The sequence below is a fragment of the Aulonocara stuartgranti genome (genome assembly GCF_965226115.1).
Source record: "Aulonocara stuartgranti genome assembly, chromosome: 23".
Taxonomy (NCBI): domain Eukaryota; kingdom Metazoa; phylum Chordata; class Actinopteri; order Cichliformes; family Cichlidae; genus Aulonocara; species Aulonocara stuartgranti.
The window spans coordinates 8,390,008-8,413,574 of NC_138958.1; the positions used below are offsets into that span (position 1 = coordinate 8,390,008).

The 23,567-nt window shown below is 37.5% G+C and overlaps 1 protein-coding gene across 7 annotated transcripts in view; it reads left to right on the forward strand.

The window, feature by feature from the left end:
• The first annotated feature begins 2,134 nt into the window (after nt 1-2,134).
• Nucleotides 2,135-23,567, forward strand: part of clocka (clock circadian regulator a) — a 29,845-nt gene continuing 8,412 nt past the window's right edge. For 3 of the 7 annotated variants that reach the window (XM_082523092.1, XM_082523098.1, XM_082523097.1), the window contains exons 1-10: nt 2,135-2,284; nt 9,778-9,862; nt 21,384-21,611; nt 21,699-21,790; nt 22,070-22,129; nt 22,330-22,478; nt 22,834-22,925; nt 23,010-23,099; nt 23,192-23,312; nt 23,417-23,530. In XM_082523092.1, coding sequence (XP_082379218.1) covers nt 21,771-21,790; nt 22,070-22,129; nt 22,330-22,478; nt 22,834-22,925; nt 23,010-23,099; nt 23,192-23,312; nt 23,417-23,530 — 646 coding nt within the window. In that variant the 5' untranslated portion in view covers nt 2,135-2,284; nt 9,778-9,862; nt 21,384-21,611; nt 21,699-21,770. The other 4 variants (XM_082523095.1, XM_082523094.1, XM_082523096.1 and 1 more) reach the window with 4 other exon arrangements.

Genomic DNA, 23,567 nt, shown 5'->3' on the forward strand with positions numbered 1-23,567 from the left:
AATTACAACAATAGCTTTTATTTTGTCCCCTGGCTGTGAATTACCGAAAAAGTAACACGTGAGTCTGCTTGAGAAAACTTAGAAAGCGTAGGCCAAATGCAAGCGGAATTTATATTCTTTAAACAAACAAACAAAAAACACTCCTATGCATGCAGATCTTCTTTGGACATCAAACTGAAGAAGGAAAATTATTCAAATGACTAGTTTTGAAGTATGCACAATCTGAGTTATTACTTTTATTAGTTTAGTCACAGTTTTTTTTTCCCAAGTGTGGTCGTTTTAGTTTAGGTTTCATTGTTCCATAATGTGCTTTTTTAAGTTTCAGTTTCAATTTTAGTTTATAGTCTTAGTTGCAGCCAGCCAATGAGGGGTATGTGTCAAGTGCAAGATGTAAAACATTTAGTACTAACATTTTAAGGCCTTTGACTCATAGTAATATAAAGACCTCAGTCTCAGTAAACACACACACACACACACACACACATATGTATATATATATATAACACAATTCATTTTACTACCTATTTAAACTGATTATGTTTGATTAACTTGAACTGATTTGCATATTAAGTAAGCTTCACTTAAAAGTGTAGTTTCCCAGTTCTCATTTTTATTGTTTCAGGTTGAGTGTGAGGCCAACATTGTGATGTGAGTGATGGGAATGCATCAGTGTGAGAAAGGCTGCTAGTTGTTAGCTGAATACTGTGCATTTCTTTCTGTTTCTGTTAAACTGTGTCCACAGGTTTTGTTTTATTACCATCAGTCACGTCATGAATGTTGGCTGGTTGGTGCAGAGAGGAGTGACAAGGTATTGCATGCTTTATGTAAAAATAAAGCCGGATAGACGTCAAGCTCTTGACATTCAAATTTTGCAAAGCAAAAGTAATGCAGAGACCTGGTTTTGATTTTGTATAGGGTCACTCCATCTCAGCTCATCAAAAAAAAAAAGGGGGGGGGGGGGAAGACAGAAAATTCCCTACAAGTTTCCCTGAAAAATGACAAAAAGAATCCAGGGGAGAGGTTTTAGGGTTAGAGGAGGTGTTTATAGATGTCTTTCTAGCTCTGTGTAATATGGGCTTAGGCTATGTGTAATGAAGGCATATGAAAAATTCACAATGGGAAAATGAGAGTGATCATCAAATGGCAATTAACAGAAATTTGCTCTTCTTTCTAAAAAAGATGATTTGGAAGTGACAGGGTGTCGTACCTGGGGAATAACACTGAAGATAGATGAATTTCTTCTGCAAATCAAATAACAATTGTCTACACGCAGAATTACGATTGTCACAGACTTTCAAGTCTGCTGTCAGAGGCTGGACATCTTAAGGACTAATTAGCTTGAGCTAGAGAGTTGAGTCATCATAGTATCATTAAATCATGGTAACATATATTTACCCTAAAGCAATGGACCTATAACTTCATGTTTATTAGATAATGGAATTAAAGTGGCCCTGCTGTAAAAACAAACAAACTAAAAACAAAAATAGGAAGGACCGGAAACCTTGCAGTATTCCAAAGAAGTGTCGCTTACTCCTGGAATTTTTTCCCCGGTAAGTCTTAAAAGTTCAAGGTGGGAGGAATTTGATGGACTGAGAGGGAATAATTGCATAATGATCTAATTTCTTTAATCACATTCCTGCATATAAGCTCACTCCCTTCCAGTTTATGGTAGGCTTAGTTTATTTTCATGTTTAATTAATTACTTACTTATTAGATGTCAAAAAAAATCCACTAAAACATTTTTTTTCTTCTTAAAGGTTTAACAAATTCAGTATTTTACCTATTTTATGGCCAGTCTATTAAATATGCCATAATCAAGTAGACTTCAAAGTTAAAGACGCATTAAAATACTATTGTCAACTCATTATTTACACGTTATTTAAGTTTAAAGCTAGGAGAATGGCGACGGGAAAATAAATCAACGGAAAACATTTGACTTGTCCTTAAAGGCATTTTGAATACACAGTAATCAAAATACAGAGACGTTAATCAAAAATATTTGAAGCATGAAAAAAATTAATCTGCTGAGCTGGAGGATATAGTTACTTTCATTTTTGGGACTTCTCTATTAACTTTTTACGGGTAATGTAATGTAGGTAAATCTGGATTTGGATCAGGCCTCTCCAGCCAGGTGTAATTTATGTGTAAACAGTGGATCTGTAGGGAGGTAGGCTCTCTTGGCACCGTTTCCAGCTCCAGTGAGTCTGCCTGAGCGCTGCGCAGTCAACCGTCTGCAGCGCCACTGGCTGCAGGGATATCCCGATGAAAGAGGAGACTGCTCGGGGTAAGTGTCAACTCGCAACCGTTTGGTTCCGCTCCGTATTTGTGTCGCTTTTATCCGCAGCTTCTGTGTATACTATCGACAGACGTAAATGTGTAAACGGAACAGTTTTGCTTCGGCTTCTTTGGTGACAGAGACTGGCCAAAGGCCCGGTGACCCACATTCTTATCTAATGCTGCACGTTAGCTAGCTAGCTTCAGCTGAAAGTGGGTTGACACACATACAGTACATTGTTGCCGACGAGTCAAACGCGCTACCTTCTATTATAAAGTCGCGAGTCAGCGACGTACGATACAGACAGGTATGTTGTTTTATCTTCTTCTTCTTCTTCTTTTTAAATCGGGTGTACATATATTCCCAGTGTGTGTCACACGTCTCGGGAAGTGTGTTAAAGTATATAGCTATTGGTTTGTTGCTGTAATTGGCGTTAGCGAAGCAAGCTAGGTGGCGTTAGCCTCCAGGCAATCAGTACCCGGTGTACCGGCCGGCATCACAGGCAGGAGGAGACGGAAGGAAACATGAGCTGTACCTGTGTTTGTCGCGTCAAGGTTCAAGCTCAGTTGATTTTTACAAACGCTACCACCGTGAATACCTCATCGGCACATATTTCTATATTTACGCGTCTTTTTAAAAATTTTTTAATTTAGACGTATGTCTTTTATTCCCCCCTCTGTGTTAATCTTTGTGACTCTTGTCATTTCTCTCAGATTTCGAGCCCTATATCCGCCCCGGGTGCTCCTTATTCACCTGTCCTAAAATCGATCGCGTCTCATCTTCTGTCAGTCTGGTCCAGAAGTGTCTGGACACAGCTGGATCATAGCTTGTAGATGCTAATGAGAAACTGTATAGTCTCATACGGGTGTCAGCAAAGCTTTACTTGCTGCGTTGCTGACACTGCTGCCTGCAAACTGAACACAGTGGAGAGCTGTGGCAGCCCTATGATATAAAAAATAAAGCAAGATTTGTTTTTCTGTAATTAGAAATTGATTTTTACAGTAATTTATTCTGAGCAAGACACCAGTAACCACGCTGTATTTCTGAAATGGTCACTTCAAAGCTAAGGTTCTCTCTCAGACTTTTTGTTTTTCTTCCTTTTTTGTTGTCCCAGAATAAAGAGTATTTCTCCTTTTGACACTAATTGGATACACAGAAGACTTTCACTAATCAAAGTTATTTGATTCTGTTTAGTTAAGTTCAGATTTAATAAAACATGACAGATCTGTTTTTATACAGTACATAAACTGGTGACTAACATGCCAACCTGGCGTCTTTATACAAACGGTATTGAAATGGTTTATACGCTTCACTTTGTGCACTCTGTTCATTTCGAGAACCACAACTGCAAATCAGTATTTATTATTTGTCACTGTCATAGCTTTTTAATTGTGGGCAAATGGCATAGACTTTAACTTAAGCCTGGAAGCTGAAAAATACCTTTAATTACAATGCTGTCTGTTGTGATTAAGAACAACTAGAACCACTCTTAAGGTTGTGTGTGTGTGTTTTTTTTTTTTTTCTTCCATGCTTACCCTTTATTTTTTTGCCTGTGGTGATGGGCAGTAAACGCAATAGTGAGGATTTGATTTCATTGTTAATCATTAAACTAATTAAACTATCAAGTTGGTATCTTCCTTTTTATCATCTTTCTATAGATATATACAAGTAACAGATATATCTATTTGGCATGATATTCATTGACTGATGAGTAACCGTGACTGTAGAGAAGTACTAACCTGAAGTAATTTGGGAGCAGTTTCCCTCTTCCTTTGTTTCTCTTACAACGGAAAATGTTCTAATAATGGTCGGAAAAAAGATGGATCAAAGGCATCTTAGTGTGTGCCTTTGATTACTTTAAATGTGTCTAAATGACTTGTTGTTTTCAGAATTTTTAAGTTAAAAAAAAGGGTCCAGTGTTGGTCAAGCTGTATTAACTGATAAATCTTTGGCAGCTGTGTTTACAGACGGTACAGTCTCTGTACTCCATTTTTACCCATAAATAGATGTTGAAGCTGTTAGCAGAGCATGGAAAAATACTTTGACACCTTTTTAGTTGCTGGCACTACATTGTGCTGCAGGTAAAAGGAGGAAGCAGAAATTTTCTCTTTCTCCACTTTCTCTCTGCTTTGGTAGATTAGATTTTACTTGTGTTATCTGTTTCTACTTGGCATCTTAATTTAAGCGTCACGTTTTTTCTACTTTATTCTAAAACCTCAACTGCACATTTACATTTACAGGGAATAAGTGTTTTGTGCGTTAGATGCTGTGGCTATTTGGAATAAAAAGCAGCAGTAGAGCATGGCAGATTTTCTTTAAACGGAGGAGGAGGGACTGGCAACACCGTGAGCTATGACGGAGGTAGAGGAACACATACAGATTATATTATTACCTGCTATGCCTAATAATGTAATTACTGAACGCCTGTCATATCAAGTTTTCCTGATAGAGAGGTGCCTGTGTTGATTCAGTGCAATGTTCTCTGGCAGCTTTCAGCTATTCAGAGGACAGATAAAAGGTAATGGCACTACTCGGGCTTTATATCTATAGTTGATACTGTTAGTCAGCAGATTGGAGTGCTGTGCTGAATTTTGGAAGTTGCATTAGTCAGTTCACATTACAGAGTTTGTGTTTTGCTTGAGTAATCATTGATGCCATGAACTTGGTGCATTTGTTTTGAATGTGAACTGCACACTGTGTCAAGGATGACTACTAGAGCATCGTGTCCTCAGGGTCATTTTCCTCTCAAAATCTGTGCTACAGCATCCATCTATAGAATTCAAGCACCAGATTTCCATTCAGAAGTCTTTCGTCCAACCCTGTCTTAGTAATATTATGTTTCTTAAGTTCTTAACCATGTCTTTGCTGCATTTTGTCAGACAAACTAATTGCTTTGTTTTCAATCTCTGCCAGAGGATGACTTCTAAAGCCTTTTTCAGATGAATCTCTTGCTTGTTGCTTTTTTTTTTTCTTTTCAATTACTACAAATAATTATTGTATGAGAGTTTTGGCTGTTGATGGGTTTTACATCTGAAGTTGTTACTGAAAACAGGAGTTGATAAGTCAGCATTTAACTTGACCTAAAAACCTGAAAAAATTTGACAGGTATTTCCTCTTTTGATGTGAAATGCAATTTCACAATGACTCAGAGGTTTCAATTCTTTTGTAATGAGATAGATCGACTTATCATTACAGCCATTTATTATGCTGATTTCACTAGTAGGGAACCTTACTGCTGTTTTAATAATTTTTGTTGTGTCATTTGGATTGCATTGCCTGTTGAAGTTGTGTAAGATTTTGTTTCTGCTGAAATACAATATCCATCCATTAAGCTATCTATCCATGGATCCATTTTTCTGCAGTTTATCTGCAGAGGTTTCCCTCTTCCCAGCCAACTCCTTCAGCTAATCTGGGGAAACACAAAGTGTTCCCAGGCCAGCCGAGAGATGTAATCTCTCCAACTTGTCCCGGGTCTACCCTTGGCACTCCTTGCAGTACGACATGCCCGGAACACCTCACCCAGGCAGCAAAGTCAGATGCCCAAACCACCTAAACTGGTTTCTTTCTCTGTGAAGGAATAGCAGCTCTACACTGATTCCCTCTTGTAAGAACTCCTTACCCTATCTCCAAGCCACCTTTCAAAGAAGACTCATTTCTTCCACTTGTATCCGCAGTCTCATTCCTTTAGTGACTACCCAAAGCTTATAGGGACATAGATAGACCACTAAATCGATAGCTTCAGTTTTACGCTTAGCTCTCGCTTCACCACGACAAACTGGTGCAATGCCACAGTCAGTCTTTTAATCTCCCGCTTCCCTCACTTTGAATAAGACTCCAGCATATTTGAATTTCTCCACTTGGGGCAACAACTTGTCCATAATCCACAGTAGGTTCCTGCCGAGAATGTTTTGGCCCCTAAGGCCTGGCCACTAGATGCTCTCTCTTGAGCTACCTCTCTTGGCGCCAAGGTTGGGCCCCAGTAACCACAGTAATTTCTTTTCACAGGGTACTCGGAATCGCTCTTCATTTGTCTCCCCACCCAGGGCCAGTTTGCCTTAGGAGACCCAACCAGGGCTAAAGCCCTTGACAGTATAGCCCCTGGGATCACAGGGACACAGAAACCCCTTCCACTAACATAAGAGCGATTTATCTTGGGGTGAAATAAAGTGGTATTTGTTTAAAAACAAACAAACATTTTAACTGCTAACATTTGATGTTTACACTTGATGAAGCCAGTTATTCAAAAGCTCACTAAGAAATCAGCTACTAGATTGTTTATGTTGACTGTAATGAAGTGATATGTCATGCTGTTCTAAAGCAGGCTACACTTTATTTTGTTTTTGATGGTAGTTAAAAAAGACTGGAGGTCAGTGGAATAATAACAGTCCACCTTTAATAAGAAGACCACATTATAAGATCTAAATAAATTTATCACTGTTTTTTGTAATAATGTATTATAATAAATATGATGTAAATATTCTCAAAATAATTTTCAGACATCAAGATGGTACACTGTTAAACAGTATTTTTTTCTTTTGAAGTTTTATTGAAACCAACATATTAATTACCAAATTAATGAATTATGTGTTGGCTCATAATTAGTTTTTCACACAGAGCAGTGGCAAGTGAAATATTAACAAGCTCGTGAAGATTTCTCTTTGCTGTCCCCAAGCCTTTAGAGGACAATGATCTCTGACAGCAGCATTAGTTGCAGAGAAATCCTTTCACCACACAGGGTTGTTTGTGTCACACTGACCTTTCACTGAGAGCTGAGAGGATTTTTCCTCTTCATTCACAGACTTTGTCAGCAGTTGTTTCTTTGTGTGACCTAAACACTAGTTCCATTTCTTAGTAAACAATTTATCTCTTTGGCTCAGTATGCGCAGTGATATCGGAGTTATGGGAGCTGACGAGGTGCAGGCGGAGGCTTGTTTGATGTTGAACTTTTGAACTTGTAAAAATGTGTAAGGACTGAACTATATACTTATGTTTTTATTATACTCATTGTTTGTGCTTTACCAGAATGGATATTTAGTGAGTAGTAAAAATACAGTGCAGTCTTGCTTATGTTTCACCTTCTTTTTGCTGCTAGTAATCTGTTGGTTTAATTATGATATTATTGTAAGTTAAACATCATAAATTAAATTTAAATGCAGTAAAATCTTTAAATATACAATACAGAGCAAAGGTAACTTTTTTTGACAGCAAGTAATTCTTGTAAAAATAAAGAAGCTGATCTACATGGAGATTAGGTAGAATTGAAAACTGTCTTAGAATGATGCTACTATGATGAAGAAAAAAATAGGTCAAGTCTACTGGGGTTTCCCTTAAAAGTGACGTTAGTATACCAGCAACTTCACTAATGATTTTGTATTTCTGAAAATGACTCGTTATTTTTTTAGTAAAAGACAAAAGCACAGAGAAATGTGACAAAAACCAAATAGATGATTTGTAAAAAGTTTTTTTTTGTGTTGGAAAATGTGGAAGTTGATCAGTTGCGTCTTGTGCCAATGTTGCCTAAGCTGAACCCAAGTTTTTACATTGATGCTTCCAAGTCTGTACTTACACATATTTGTATGCTACTGTTTGTTTGAGGTTATGACTGTTTGCACCCTGTAGGCTGTAAAAGCATCATGATTCTATTTAATGATAAGAAGTCAGTTAAATATAGACGGTAACTAGAACATCCATCCATTATTGCTGAAACAATATTATTACCTGTGGAGTTTTTCCACGTATAAAGTAAATTAACATTTGTAATTACCAGCATTAAGTTGGGCGCCAAGCGAGATATTAAACAACTTTTGGCTGCAGCTTCACATTTTCTAGAATATTCTGTTTTGCTCAGTTTCTTTCTGTTTAATTAATGCATTTAAGATTTTTAATAGTTTTTTTTTTTTTTTACCAAGATATTGATTTAATTTCAGGCAAATGTGACATTTTTGTTGACGCTATTTTCTTTTTTTCTTAACTAATGAATTGGCAACTGAAAAATAAAAATAGTTAGTGGATACTTTTCTGTGGACGAGTCCGCACAGTTACAAGAAAATAGACATTCAGGCATAATATGTGACAATAATTATTGTAAGTAAGTAAAGTAAGTAAGTAAAATGTATTTATATAGTGCTTTTCACAGATAAAAATCACAAAGTGCTTTACAACACAAGAAATGGAAATATAAAACAATGTAACAGTAAATAAAACAACAATGTAAAACAATAAAAACAACATAAGAGGAAATTAATAAAATGCTTTTGTATTTAAAAGAATCAATGGAGTCCGTGCAGCGTAGAGACAGTGGAAGAGAATTCCACAGCCGTGGTGCCACTGCCTGAAAGTGCGCGGTACCACCAGCAGTCTCTGATATAATGACCTTAAAGCTTGAGAAGACGAATGTGGTTTCAGCAGGTCGATAAATATTGGGGAGCTTGACCATGTAGGGCCCCAAAGGTTAGAACTAAAATTTTAAAATGAAACCTAAAACTTACAGGCAACCAGTGAAGGGAGGCTAAAACTAGAGTAATATGAGATCTTCTCTTGATGCCTGTTAAGAGAGGTGCTGCAGTATTCTGCACAGTCTGAAGACGATTTAAGGCTGATCTGTTAAAACAAGTAAAAAGACCATTACAGTAGTCTAAACGGGAGGAAATCAAATCATAAGGGTCTAGGAAGCTGATATGCTGTCTAATTTCTGAGACCATGTGGCCTGGAGCAATAATTAGAGTTTCAGTTTTATCACAGTTTAGTTGGAACCGTGGTTAAATTGTCATTTAACCATGGCTGATTTCTGTCAGGCAATTACTTAAATTAAACAATTTCTAAAACTCAGAAATCCTGAAGGAACAGTATAGTTGAATGTCATCAGCATAGAGATGATAGGAGATATTTTTATAGCGCTTAATAATTTGGCCTAGGGGGAATATATAAAGTAGAAAGAAAACTGGACCCAGGACAGATCCTTGAGGTACCCCACATGGCAAAATTGTTGATTCTGACGTCACATAATTCATGCAAACAGTAAAAGATCTCTAAGACAAATATGACATAAACCATTTTTAAAACAGTAATCCCAAACAAGTTCTTGAGTCTGTTTATCATGCTACTGTGATCTACAGTATCAAAAGCAGAGCTGAGATCCAACAGAACCAGAACTGTGTACTCTCCAGAGAGTATCTATATAACTAGATACTCTAAGTAAGGCCGTTTCAGTGGAATACAATTTACGAGTGTGGTGCTGAAACACACACGCACACTTGCACACTCCTTCAGCATCACTTTTTCTTACGATTGCACAAACTAACATTCAGGTTAACATATTTTTTTATTTATGTTATCTGTAAAGAGACCATTTCAAAGCTGGTGAATGAAGTGTGTGTCATCTTATTTCTGCAGTGCTGTGGGAGGCTCGTGATGACCTAGATGTTTTAGCTCTGAGTCAGTGATGACTCTTTTCTCAAAGCCACCAATTTGTAATTTTAGCTTTTTTTGTTTCTGTTCAACAGGTGAATTCGGACAAGTTTTAACTACAAGTTTTAACTATATTGAGGTGGAGGAGTTGGCGAATTAAGCACCACTCAAAGACAAAAGGTAAGACTTTCTTGGAAATTAACCACTGAATTTAGCTCCGGGTTGCAGCAGTGGACTGTTTAGAGCTTGTGCATATTCGCCTGGGTTAATTAGGCTGTTTAAAGTCTAATTCATCAGAAGCTGTTACAGAGCTATTATTCGTCCATGTTTCAGTAGTGCTCTATTTTTGATTTGCAGTCTGTCATGAAAATGATGAATATGGAAATGAGAATGGTGCTGGCTGAGTCACCAGAGAATTTCAAATGAATTTGTCATGCGAAGATGCAAAGTAGTTCAGTTCTTTGACTACATCTTGCTATAACCTTGATTAACTTCAGACAAAAGCTCTATCACTACTGTTGTTATACACATGTTGTGTCTCGTTAAGCTCTCTAAAGGTATATTACAAGAGGCCTAGTCTGGATAAATGTAAATGTATAATCTATTGTATGTATTTATCTTTTCCTGCTTAATAGTTAAAACTAAACTGAATCTCTCTTTTTCATATTTTTAATCTGGATTCCCTGTGTTACTCTGTTAAATATTAATTAGATTAGGCTTAAAGTATAGGTTTAAGGTGGCCTTAACCCATAATAATTAGCTTTTGTTAAAGACGGCTATGTCCGTGGCTATAGACATAGCTGATTAGATGCCATACTGTTGGGTAAATCAGACCCAAGATGGGTTGTTTAAATAAAAATATCAAATATCCTTCTAGAAAAATCTAGAAGTCTAGGCATCTTGGAAATGCCTCCAGGCAGTTATTTGAAGCTCTTTTGTGAATCAGTAGGAGAGAGCCTGAGTATAATAATTTTAAAGGTCACTCTGACTTAAAAACTAAAAGTACAGAAACATCACTCAAATGAGATTGAGATTTTTATATTAAAAAACAACAAAAAATTGTTTTGGCCCAAATTAAGGTGCAAGTTATTCTTCTACAAGACGTGTCCATAGTTTTTGACAACATCATGGTTTTATTAACAACTTGATTCAGAGCTCAGTGTCTGTGGATCATCAGACTAGACTGTTATAGAATTGACTAATATATTTTTATTTTTTTGGATTTTGTATTCACCATATCACTTTATGACTCTGGTTATGCCAACGGTGACTGATATAACTTCAAGTACAAATGGGCTAGTAGCCTCTTTCTTTTCTAACTCGCTGTTCTTTTTAGTGTTTGCTGTAATTGTTTCATAAGAATATACATTATACACATTGAAAAAGACTTAATGTGGTGCAGTACATGAGGGAAAAATGTTTTATTTGCACACATCATTGACATTATTTGACTTTGTCCAGTAACGGCAAGTAAAAAATAATGTTTTATAATTATTTATTCAGTGCAGAAAGGCGTTGGATTTGGGGGTCTTTATAACAAGTGTTATTATTAGGGCTGAAATTCATAGAAATATCTAACACTATATGTGCTATCACAAGCCACGGTCATGGGATTATTAACTATTATTGCAATTTCCTCTTTAGTTTGTGTGGAGCGAAATTCTTTTATTTTTAAACTTTAAGTCACAACTGATTCTGCAATTATATGGGGAGACTTAAAATACAACTGCACACAGCTTAATAAAAATATGTATAATCGGTGCAATTCCCATTTCACGTAATGGCGTTAATGGCATATAAGCATTTCCCTTTATTATGGAAGTTTTGCTCAAACAAAAGTGGACAGTAGATGTTTTATAGTTTAGAAGCTGAGGGGTTGTTTAGTTTTAATCAAAATGACAATTTCTTGTTGTTCAAACATTACCTTTTTATGCTAACACTGTTTAATGAAAAATGGTAAAACGTGTAACATCTTCAGAATGATTATTTTCTGCCTGTAGTCAAAAGATAATATGGTTTAAAACTAAGACTGGATTTTTGTACATGCATTGCAGAAATGTCCTGTTACATTCAAAGGCTGAGCTAAAAGCAGATATGGCTATCTTTGGCTATCTCTGAAAAGTTCAGTCAATCAATAAATGTAGTCCAGCGTAGTTAATGCCAAAGAACACTGTAGATAGACATACCCACTGCATCCGCTTTACTTTATTTCTAATGATTAAACAATAGCTCAACTGACGTGTAAGGATGTTTGCTACATTGCATATCTACACAGGTCTTGTTAGACTTTTAGATCCCATGTCACTTGTTTGTGAGTTCTGCATGATGAATGATGTTTAATTTAAGCTTGTGTAGTGGCAGACAACGGAAGAGTGCACTCTTTATCTGAGATTAACTCCAGTCAATAAAGAGAGATTTTGGCCAGAGCAAAGTTGTTTGGGTGTGCCCTGATATATTAATCTGTGGAAAATAATGTTGCTAAGTCATCTGGAAAAGGACAAGCGCATAATCTCAGACAGAGCAGTCAAGTAATATCATTACTTGTGCAGGTTTTCTACTTGTTCAGTTTGCTCAGAGGGCTACTGCTTGTACGGTGGGAATGCAGTGTTGATTCTTATTTAAGTGGTTGTCTTCTTGTGGTCAAATGTTGGTCATATAGGGCTGCAAGTCCACGTTTAATTTTGATTGCTTTCCCCATGCTGCCAGTCGTCCTCCTGAACTCCAGTGACCCACTTGGCGTCAGGATTAGGCCCCTGGCTCAGGTCCTGCTCTTCTGGGAGAGGAGGGCAGCAGTAGTCAAGGGGCCCCTGCCAACTACTGCGGTTTGTGTCTCAAAGATTCCTGTCTGTGGATTAGGGCTGCCACGATTTGTTGACTAGTCACGATTACGTCGACTATCAAAATCGTCGACGACTGATTTAATAGTCGACGCGTCGTTTGAAGCTTTGTAAGATCACAAAAGACGCAGGAATAAGTGGCAGGATTTAAGAGTGTAATAACGGACTGAAACAGAAGATGGCAGCATTGCATGTACAAGGATGTCAGCTACCGCTAAACCCCGAAGAAGAAGAAGGAGGAGCAGCTGTGTCCCAGAATTCATAGCGCGGCCCAGCGCAGTTTCCAACAATGGCGGCAGCTAGTTAGTTTTAATGTTACTCTTATTATTCTTTCTGGGTCACAAAATAAACGTTTAACATATTTTCAGGCGAGAATGTAGCTGTGTAAACCTCAAATATCTGCTCAGTTTATCAGGACACCACATATTTTCAAAAGCGCTCCGACGTTTTCGGAGACATCTGTTACCCACTAGCTCGTTAGCGAGCCGGGGGCTAGGCTCACTAGCGCCGTGAGAACACCGGACTCCCCGCAAATCGTTTTCAAACCCACCGCCATCTTTCGCTACTCAGGTTAAATATATATGAGTCACTTAGATAACTTAAAATGTTATTGTTTGGCTTTTTTTTTTTGTATTTTATTTGTTCCTGAGTAAATCAGTTTGTCTGAGATTAAAGTTATAGTTTTTACACAGCTGAATAAACGTCAAGCAGACAACTGATTATCAGAAGTGTGAGATGCTCCAGAATATACTCCAGTGTCCTGTTATATTTTAGATAGCAAGGAGTTTATTAAACTTCACCGAAACAATCTGCAAATTTCATTAAAATTTAATAAACTATCATCTTGTCTTTATTTTTAGTTAGCACAGACCTTAAACACTTAAAGCTGTAAGCTAATGATAGTTATATGAGAGCAGATGCTGCTGGTGCAATAAGCTGTAGTTTTACGTCCAATGGATGATGATCTGATTAGTCGACTAATCGCAAAAATAATCGGTGACTAGTCGACTATCAAAATAATCGTTTGTGGCAGCCCTACTGTAGATTAAAAATGCAAAACAAAGACTCCTTTTGTGCCGCTGGGCCTGAGGATGTGTGTGCAGTGAGTGGAAACACAGCTGGCTGCCCTGTGTTTAGTTTGGTTGGTATAACTGTGCAGCAGACTGGTGGGCAATGTTGACAAGCTTGTGATGTGGATTTTATTGCTTACAGGCCAAATGAGTATGACATTATTAAAACCATCGAATCTTCCACTAGCCACAGGAAAGACTGCTCTGCCTGTAAACTGAGAGAATCGCATCATTAATTGCTGTGTGAATGCCACTAGGATGTGCAGACCTTGAAGCTGCCTCTCACAGGATGTGTGACTGAGTAATTTATTCACCAAAGTGTTGTTGTTGATTTGTGTGACCTGCTTGGCAGTGAGGCTGTTGCTGTTGCTGCTTGTTAAAACGGCATAATATTATCCTAGATATTTGCTATCACTTACAGCAGAATGAACACCCTCTCTTCCTTATGGCTTTCTAAACCCTGCATTGTGTCTGTTTTGCTGAAAATTGTGTGAGAATAAAGGGTGAGGCTTATAAGCACCACAGGTTTTTAAGTGGTTGACAGACTTTCAAGAAATCTTGTTAAAGCTGTGGTCTGTGCTCCCACACTTGGGATCAATGAGAGTTCACCCATCCCCTGTTCTCAGGTATCGGGGTTTTGACAGATGATGGGGAAAACACAACGGTTGCTATGAAACCAGAGTTCATCTACTCATGTGATATAAGACCTGCTGGACAGTGTTATCTGTAGTTTGGGTTCAAAGTTTCACAAAATGTCCCTTTTTAAACTGTTTTGCCTTAACATTATTTAGGGCATTGCGTCATATTTTAGACTTGAGAAAAGCATCTAGAGCATAGGTGTCAAACTCTGGCCATACCAAATTACTATTAGAGCAGGCCTACTGGTATTATACAGCTAATGTATATATTGTTTAGTATTAAGCTTTGCTGTTCCATATTCAGTTTTTCAGCTAAACTTGTTTGAGTCCATAAGAAAAGATTTATTCTTATATCTAGAGGAAGATTTTTTTTTTCAATAAATATTAATATTAGCCCGTGACTTTGTTCCATTTTGAATTTTGGCCTACTGTGTATTTGAGTTTGACACCCCTGATCTAGAGAGCCATTAAATTAGGTTTCTAACAGGCTGGAAGAATGTTCAAATGAATTGGACTTAAAGTATGAGGATTGTTTGCAAGACTGTCTGGTTTGGTGCACAGACAACTTCCTGAGTTAAATATTTAGTTATAAACTGACTGGTATGCAGAATCTTTTGAGATGAGATTTTTTGATACCGGGTTTTTTTCTGGTTTAAATTGATTTGATTTTAATTTTAGTCATAATTAAGGCATCTGTTTTTTTTTAGTCTAGTTTTAGTCAACTAAATATTGTAAGATTATAGCTGAGTTAAATATATAATGTGTAAATTTTGATAATAAAAGTGATTGATAATCAATCTAATAAAACCAGGAAGTCTTGGCCCAAATATTTGGTGTTAAAAGCGTCATATTCACAGGATAAGTCACTGAAAATAAGTGATGGGTTTTCTGATTGTCTTGTCTAGATTACTGATATATTTGTTTTTTATGAATGTAAAAGGCAAAAACTTTTCATTCGCATCTGCAGTCTTCTTGACTTCTTTGAATGCTTCGAAGACAGAATACTGATGAATAACACCATAACAAAAGGTCTTGTTTTAATAACATTGTGAGGGAGAAAACATTTTCATCCTGACATTTTCATTTTAAATAACCATGACAGGCGGAGCTGTCTGGGGCTTTATTGTGCATCTGTATTAGTAGCTGCTGCTCCAGCCTGCATATGAACAAATGGTTCCTGCTCTCATTAGAGTGGAATATAATCATTATACAGTTATTTAATACTGTCCAGTGTAAACTAGGGATATTCCCTGTGACTAATTTACCAGTTGTTTATTGCTATAGTCACATTAGGCATTCGGAAATTGCGGCATAACCAAAATTATTGCAAACAACCACAGAGACATGTCGCAGGCAATTTGTGCTCACCAGTGCAGACTGACTAAGATTGAGTGCAGCATTTTGGCAATGAATTGGATGAGAATTAATAATAAAACTTTCACCAGTCTGTCTGATAGTAATTCTAGTCATTCCATGTCACACTGCAATTGTTGTGATTGAGACAGGTTTCCCTCCACTTAGCGACCTTTGTAGTAGTTTTGTGATTGAAAGCGGGTGCCGAGAGGTTGCTGCACGCTCAGAATCTCTGTGTAGTTGGTGGAAAATATTCAAAGCAATCACCACTGATGATGTTTATTTTATTTATTTAATTTTCTCTCTTGTAGGAGGTTGGTGGACTATTTTTACTCTAGTTTGGTTGAGCCATAAATGAGAGAGAATTATAGAATTTTGGGCTAAAAGCCAAAAAACAAACAAAACAAAATATCCAAACCCGAAGACAGTCTAATTTTTTTTAAATCAAACAACATCTGTACAAATCATCAGTGTATTTAAGGACCTTAAGTAACATTCTTCAGTTATAAAATTGTGTGCTTTCCTCACTGTTAACATCAACAGACCAGTGCAGAAAGTTAATACAACCACATTACATGCACATAGGAAGAGGCTGTCAGTGATGTGGGGACCAGTGACTGCAGAATGTTAGTGAAATTCAAAGACTTTCAGCGACAGCAGGAACAGTAACTTTTAATGACTAGAAGCAGCAAGTTAAAATTTTCTCTGCTCTGAGGGGAAGTGATTGATTTGTTATCTTTCGTGACATGACCACGAAAGGTAACAAAGGATACCACTGACTAATGCATAGGTAACCTTGTAAATACATTACTGGGTTACCGACACAGCTGAAGGCATTAATGCATACTTGTGACCTACGGTTAGCATTGTGTTTATTGCTCTATATGTGGACAGGGCTTTAGAATAATTTAACTGAGTATTTCTGGTCAGACAAATTGTAGTAATCTAGCGTTTTGTTAATTTTTTTTTTTGTTAATTTCCGAGCTTACTGAGTCATATGTGAAAGCTGCTTTTGCTGTATTCTATCTTCTATCCATTTTTGGATCTTTGGCTCTTTTTCTCTGCTTTCCACGACCCCCTTAACTGAGAAGTAAAAGTGCTCTGCCTCACAAGTAGAATCTGCTTTATTATAAGTTAGGGACAAAAAGTACTGTTTGAATTGGTGCGTAGCCATGTTCACTGCATGAAGACAACAGTGCAGTAATGTTTACAGAACACATGTGTTACTGCACTGCTGCACAGGTGGAACTTGCAGAGTGTTTCACATCCACAGACTCCAGTTCATGACAAAAGGAGTCGCTCGCGGTAGTCTAATAATTCTTAGTGTATGATGGAGAGAGTATCAGCTGCGGAGGAATTCGGCTGAGCTATTTTTACACTGCACGGTGAGGCCGGTTGCTATGGTGTTGCCCATTGGCACAGTTGCTGTGTTGGCATCTCAGCGCCGGGGTGTGGCGGAGTGCGTGACGAGCGGCGCCATAGATCCACTTCAGAGTGACTCATATCCTCAGAGCTCTGGTGCCCTACATCTGAATGCACACACCCACATACAGGCATTCAACAATGTTGTGTGAGCCACATAAAAATTATGATAAATGACTGTCGTCAGTCAGTGCTTTTTGAGATGTTTCGGTGTGAAAAATGCATATGTGAGTGAGGCTGTTTGGTTGATGTTGTTAAAGCCCGATGAAAATGCAGCACATCTTCATTGCTTTCTTCCTTGACGTTGGTCCCCGCTGAGGCTTAGGAAACACCAGGAAGCCTTTTCAAATCATGTGATTAAATGAGGAAACGTGAGATGCAGGCAGTTTGACTCCCTCTTCACACCTTTTGTGAAGTATACACGCTGTGGAATACTAAGGATTTGTGTTGACAGAGTGTAGTGTTATTAGTGAGAAGAGGAAGGTGTTGCTTGTGGAGCTGTGATTAAGTTAGATCGGAGGAGGAGGAAAGTAGGTCACTGGGCCAGCAGGTCAGTGAAGCACAGATGACATCACAGTTATACAACGCCTGTTCTCCCAGTTACACAATGTTCGCTCTGTGCCGAAAGCTACTGCTTCAACTACAATGTTTTCTTTCTGTCTTTCATTGTGCTCTAATATAGCCAATTTATTTATGAAATTGTCTTACATTCGATGGCCTCTGTTGCCTTTTCTTTTTTTCTTTTTTCCTTTTTCCCCCCCAGTCTTAATTTGCAATCCAGTTTAGCTTGCCTGCTTTTAAGATGATGTACAGCCAAAAAGGAAAAGCTCTTTGTGTCTGTTGGTACAAAATCTTTAGACAATGCTCTTTACTACAACTCACCGCTCCCTTTTACAGTGCTGTGCCAATGTGTAGTTGGCCACTTGTGTTGACAAAGGTTTAATCTCAGTTAAGACATCCACTCTCTAATGTATTTGTGTGAAAAGCGTCACATGTAGGGTGCAGTAAAATAACACTGCATAGCTGAAAGTCAGTGGGCCATGACAGAACCTACTCCTCCCTCTTACCTTCATTTTTTCCACTGTCCCAACACTAAGGTGTAAACACTTCCAGTGCCAACTTCCTTCCTTATTTTGATTGACTTGACAGCAAGTTTATTCCAACCAATAGAAATCCTTTTTTTAAACCAGTATTGTCATTGCTGACTGAAGTTTCCATTACACACGTACTATACCTGCTAGTTCATATCTCAGTTATTTGTGTACTTTAATCAGTTTTAAGTAGACAGTGTTTGCATCTGTTTAAAAATGTTTCAGGCTTCTGAAGTTCTGGCATCACCATATATGATGGTGAAAATTGTTTTTATGTCATTATTTGTAGTCCCCCCCTTTTGACAAAAACCAAAAATCCTGTACATATAAATAAATAAGATCCATCCGCTTCTTCTTTTCAGTGTGGCGGGGGGGGGGGCTATCCCAGCTGTCATAGGGCGAGAGGCGGGGTACACCCTGGACAGGTCGCCAGTCTGTCGCAGGGCTAACACACAGAGCCAGACAATCATTCGCACTGACACTCACTCCCGCATTCACACCTATAGGCAATTTAGACTAATCAATTAACCTATCCCCACAAACTACATGTCTTTGGACTGTGGGAGGAAGCCGGAGTACCCGGAGGGAACCCACGCAAACACGGGGAGAACATGCAAACTCCACACAGAAAGACCCTGATGGTGGAACTGATCTCAGGACCTTCTTGCTGTGCGGCAACAGTGCTAACCACTGTGCTGCTAAACAAGATATAAACTTTAAATGAATGGAAAGAACAAATTACTGAATGAAAATGTGCACATTGAAGCTCTAGCTCATGATACTCTTTTTACAATGCATTTTCTGAATTGCAACACTTTGATGACTAGATTTCAATGGAATATGAAAAGTAAATAAGACAGAAATATTTTAAATCACATTAAAAAGAACTATATTTTAATTATGTGAGGTGGCTGATGTATATTTTTTGAAACGTACCATAAATATGCATATTGGATCCAGAGTTATGTTTATTATTATTGTTGTTTTTTAGCTTTAATTTTCAATACACTTTAGTTTTAGTTGATTTCAAGGGTGGGTTGATTGCTTGATTCAGTTTAAATATGTAATGCTACCTCTGTGGTGACTCCTTGTGAATAAGGCAACTGCTGAAAGTAGCTTTATTTTTATTGGTTTTTTCATTCATTTTCATTTTTTTATTTCAATTAACTGAAGAGCTTTGTTTACTCTAATAATACACCTACACTCACTCATTCTATCGGTGAGTGTAGGTGTAATTCTTCTTTTTGGCTTTACCAAATGTTAACAGGCCTAATTTAAACTCTTTAAATTATGTCTACCAAGATTCATGGGGAAAAACACTGAAGGGATTTTCTCACCAACACAAATAGGCCGTTATGTTGAGAAAGCCTCCCACATAGGTTGTGACGGTAACTGGTTCATGAAGTAAATGGGTCAAATATTTAGGCTAGAGACCCAGCGGGCTTTCTCATTTTAATTTGAAATCTAGTGTACCTGGGCAAAGAGAATAGATAGTAGAGATGGGTGGTAGAAAGAGTATTTCAGTTACTGATGGTTGCATTTGTGGCTTGTTTAAATCAAGACAGATTCTGGTATATCTGACACAGCAGCACACAAGCAGGCAAATATTTGGTAGTAAGTACCCTAATTTATTATTTTTTTTTTTATCGCTTTTAAAATTACTTCTGTCACCATTTTAATTTTTTTTTGGGATGTTGCACTCGAGCCAAACCCTACTAGCCAAGGTTTTTACAATGGCCTAAAAAAGTATGTTTGTAGTTAAACCATAATGTATTTGATTACAGTTATGACTATGACGATCAAACGTCAATTTAAGTAATTAATTCAAAAATTGTAATCCACAGGATTTTTTTTTCTTTTTTTGTGCAACTGCACATCTATTAATATTTTTTTATTTTACTTTTTGTTTTTGTTGTTTGAGTTTGTTAGTATTTAGAGTCCACTTTTGCCACACTTACTTTAGATTGCTTGGGTGATTTGCAGTTAGCAATGGAGCATATAATCCAGTGTAATTTTATGTAATTGATAACAGCCTCACTGTTTACTGTTCACTCTCTGTGACAGAGCTGTTTGAGGTTACAGCTATTGCAAACCCAACACATTCTGCTGCTGTTTCATTGGCAAAACACACAAAGAATTGCCAAAGAAACTACGCAATGACTATTTGATGTAGTACAAAACTCCACTTGGTTTTATTAAAGTAAAGGGATGTATTACCACATTATACTATACAAAAAGAACAGTCTCATTGATGCTGACCCACTGCAAACACAAAAAAATAAATTGATGAGAACATCAGCACTCATAATTGTTTACTATATGTAATGGTTTTAATATTACATGGCAGCAGAAAGAAACTGACTCATTTCAGCCTTTGGCTTTCCTCGGCGTCTCTGTTGCACATGTAGGATGTGACCCCTATTAAAGCACCACCTTAATATAAGCTGTGGTGGATGCAGGTGATTATAGTCATACATTCAACAGCAACAGCAAAATTCACTGTGCTGATGTGAGTGCTGATATTGTGCTGCCACATTAAGAGGGAATAACAATTGCAGGTCGACAGTTCTATTCTTGAATTCAGGTAAAGCAGTTTTGCAGGATTCACAGTTCAAACTTAACCTTATCTTATACTGGACCTTGGTGTTGCCCATTAGTTCATCTGGTTCTGAAATAAGCTGTTTTAGCTCCCTTCCCATTTGAAACTGAGCTTTATCCTCTGTCACTGACATCATACAGAGCCAATAGTAATACAGTAGTATTAAAATAAACTGTAACCAATAACTCTTAACCTATATCTCACTTCCACACCTAGTGTTAAGAGTCAACTCTTAGAACCAGTGTTCTCACACAAACACGCAGTGCTATTAGCTGCCTAACTGCTAGCTCTTTATAGAGTGGAGAGGAGGCAAGGAGGTTAAGGGGTGGCTGTCCAGTCTGTACACAGCAGTTTCTTCAAACCAGCCAATCAGCAGTCTCGCCTGGTCTCAGCAGCAAACACACTCACCTACCTGCCTTGCAGAGAGGAGAGAGAGCTCCACACAGCTGCATATCTAAACAAACATGGGACATGATCGTTGATCATATTAGCATCCACCATTGTTATAATGTATTTATATTTATGAAAGAATAAGGAGTAATTTCAACCCTCAGGCATAAATGTAGGCAGAATTCTTATAAATGCTTGTTTTTTTTATTTTTACTTTTTTAAAATATAAATCAATCTCATATATCATGGTTCTCTAATCTTTCAATAACGGCCTCGGTTGTTGTGTCTTTTTGTCTCATAGACTCAGATGTTGCTGCCATGTGCCAGACTTACACCCTAAGCAGACGAAAGACACAGCACCCCGAGGAACTTTTAGCTATTTTCTGCAGCCTGGTAAGAGAGACTTTGAGAGAATATCCTCCAAGACTCATAAAAGCACACCCCTATCACAGAGTGTCCACCTGTACTCTACCTTCACCCAGCAGCACCTTCCTCATCCTCTCACAGAACTGGCTGTACTGTCAGTAAGGTGAAATGTCTTTACCATCTTTGCTCGTGTCTGAAGTTTTTTGATTCTTTGACACTCTGCCATTTTATGGGTGTTTTTTCTTCAAAGGTTTATTCACAAATGTCTACCTCACGATTAAAAGACCCCTCACCGACACTGCGACCCTGAACAGGATACAAAATGACCTCGAGCATTGACCAGTGAGTCAAACATTTGGCTAGTTTTTTTTTTTATTGTTGATTTAAAAAAATAGTGGGACATGAAGAAAATCCAAAACACATTCAGCCCACAGTTCTCATGCATCTAATTAACAGTGATTTCCTTTTTTCCTTTTTTTGAAGATTAAGATCAAAGTAATTTAGGGATTTACAGTGCCTGAGTTTGATGTCTTCATGTTTTCTAGGAGAGATTTTCTTATCAAAGAGCTCACTGTAAATGTTAAAGGATCTGATATAACTGTTGGTTTGTCCAATCTGCAGGGATGACAGTAGTATTTTTGATGGGTTAATGGAAGAAGATGAAAAGGACAAAGCAAAACGGTAAGATCTTGGGTTTGTTTTCATATCAAATGCATTCAGTGAAGTTACATCCTCCATAAAACTGCTATTGTAGTTGTTACAAGACTTGATTTTAGATATCGTTTTGAATTATTACAGCTACAGTGAACAAGATTTTGATAAGTGTTCCTAGTTAAGATGTCATCTAACTTTTACTAATATTTGTTCTTCTAAATAACCAGCGTGTCCCGTAACAAGTCTGAGAAGAAGCGCAGAGACCAGTTCAATGTCCTCATCAAGGAGTTGGGTACAATGCTGCCGGGCAACACCCGGAAGATGGACAAGTCCACTATTTTGCAGAAAAGTATCGACTTTCTGCACAAACACAAAGGTGAAAAACTCTAATAACCACTAGAATTAATTATAATGGTAGTGGGTTTATCCCTCAGTTCATCCTTAGTTTAAAATGAAATGTTTTAGCTCTTTCTCTTCAAGCCAACTTGCTTCTGTTTGACTGCCTCTTGCAAACAAATTCTGTGTGGACTCATATTAGGGCCACCATACACAGCCAAAAGTAGAACAAAAATGAGCTGAAACTGATTGCTTTGTGCATTCTGAAACTTGAACATTTGGCTTACTGGGATTACATATACTGACCACTTTAATGGTCCATAAGGTAAAGCATAATGGGTGCCTTTTTAAATTCGCAGAGTTATAAGTTACATGCGTTATGTCTACTTTATCAGAAATCGCAGCTCAGTCAGAGTCAACTGAGATCAGACAAGACTGGAAACCTCCTTTTCTTAGTAATGAAGAGTTCACTCAGCTGATGTTGGAGGTAAGGCAGTTTCTTGCACTTATTTTTCTTGTGTTTCTATGCAAAAATATAGATGAAATATTATCTAACCTTTGTTTCTATTAGGCGTTAGATGGATTTTTCCTTGCAATTATGGCTGATGGGAATATAATCTATGTCTCTGAGAGTGTGACTTCCCTACTAGAACATTTACCAGTGAGTATAAGCTTTAAATAATAGATAAAGTCAGTAGTTCACTGATGAAACATTTGGTAATAAACATATTCATTGGTTTTGTTTTTCCCCAGTCTGATCTTGTTGATCAGAACTTGTTAAATTTCTTGCCTGTGGGGGAGCATTCAGAGGTGTACAAGGCTCTGTCCTCTCATGTCATGGAAGGAGAAACATTGACACCTGAGTATCTTAAAAGTAGGTTGGATATGTTATCTGTCTTCAGCTGCTGTTTTTGTTCTTCAATTCTTATGTTTAAGCTATTATTATTATTATTATTATTATTATTATTATTGTTATAGCAAAAAATCAGCTAGAGTTCTGTTGCCACATGCTCCGAGGGACAATCGACCCCAAAGAGGCCCCCGTGTATGAATATGTAAAGTTTATTGGAAACTTCAAGTCCCTGAATAATGGTAAGTTACAGTACACGGAGTCAGAATGTAGAGCAGA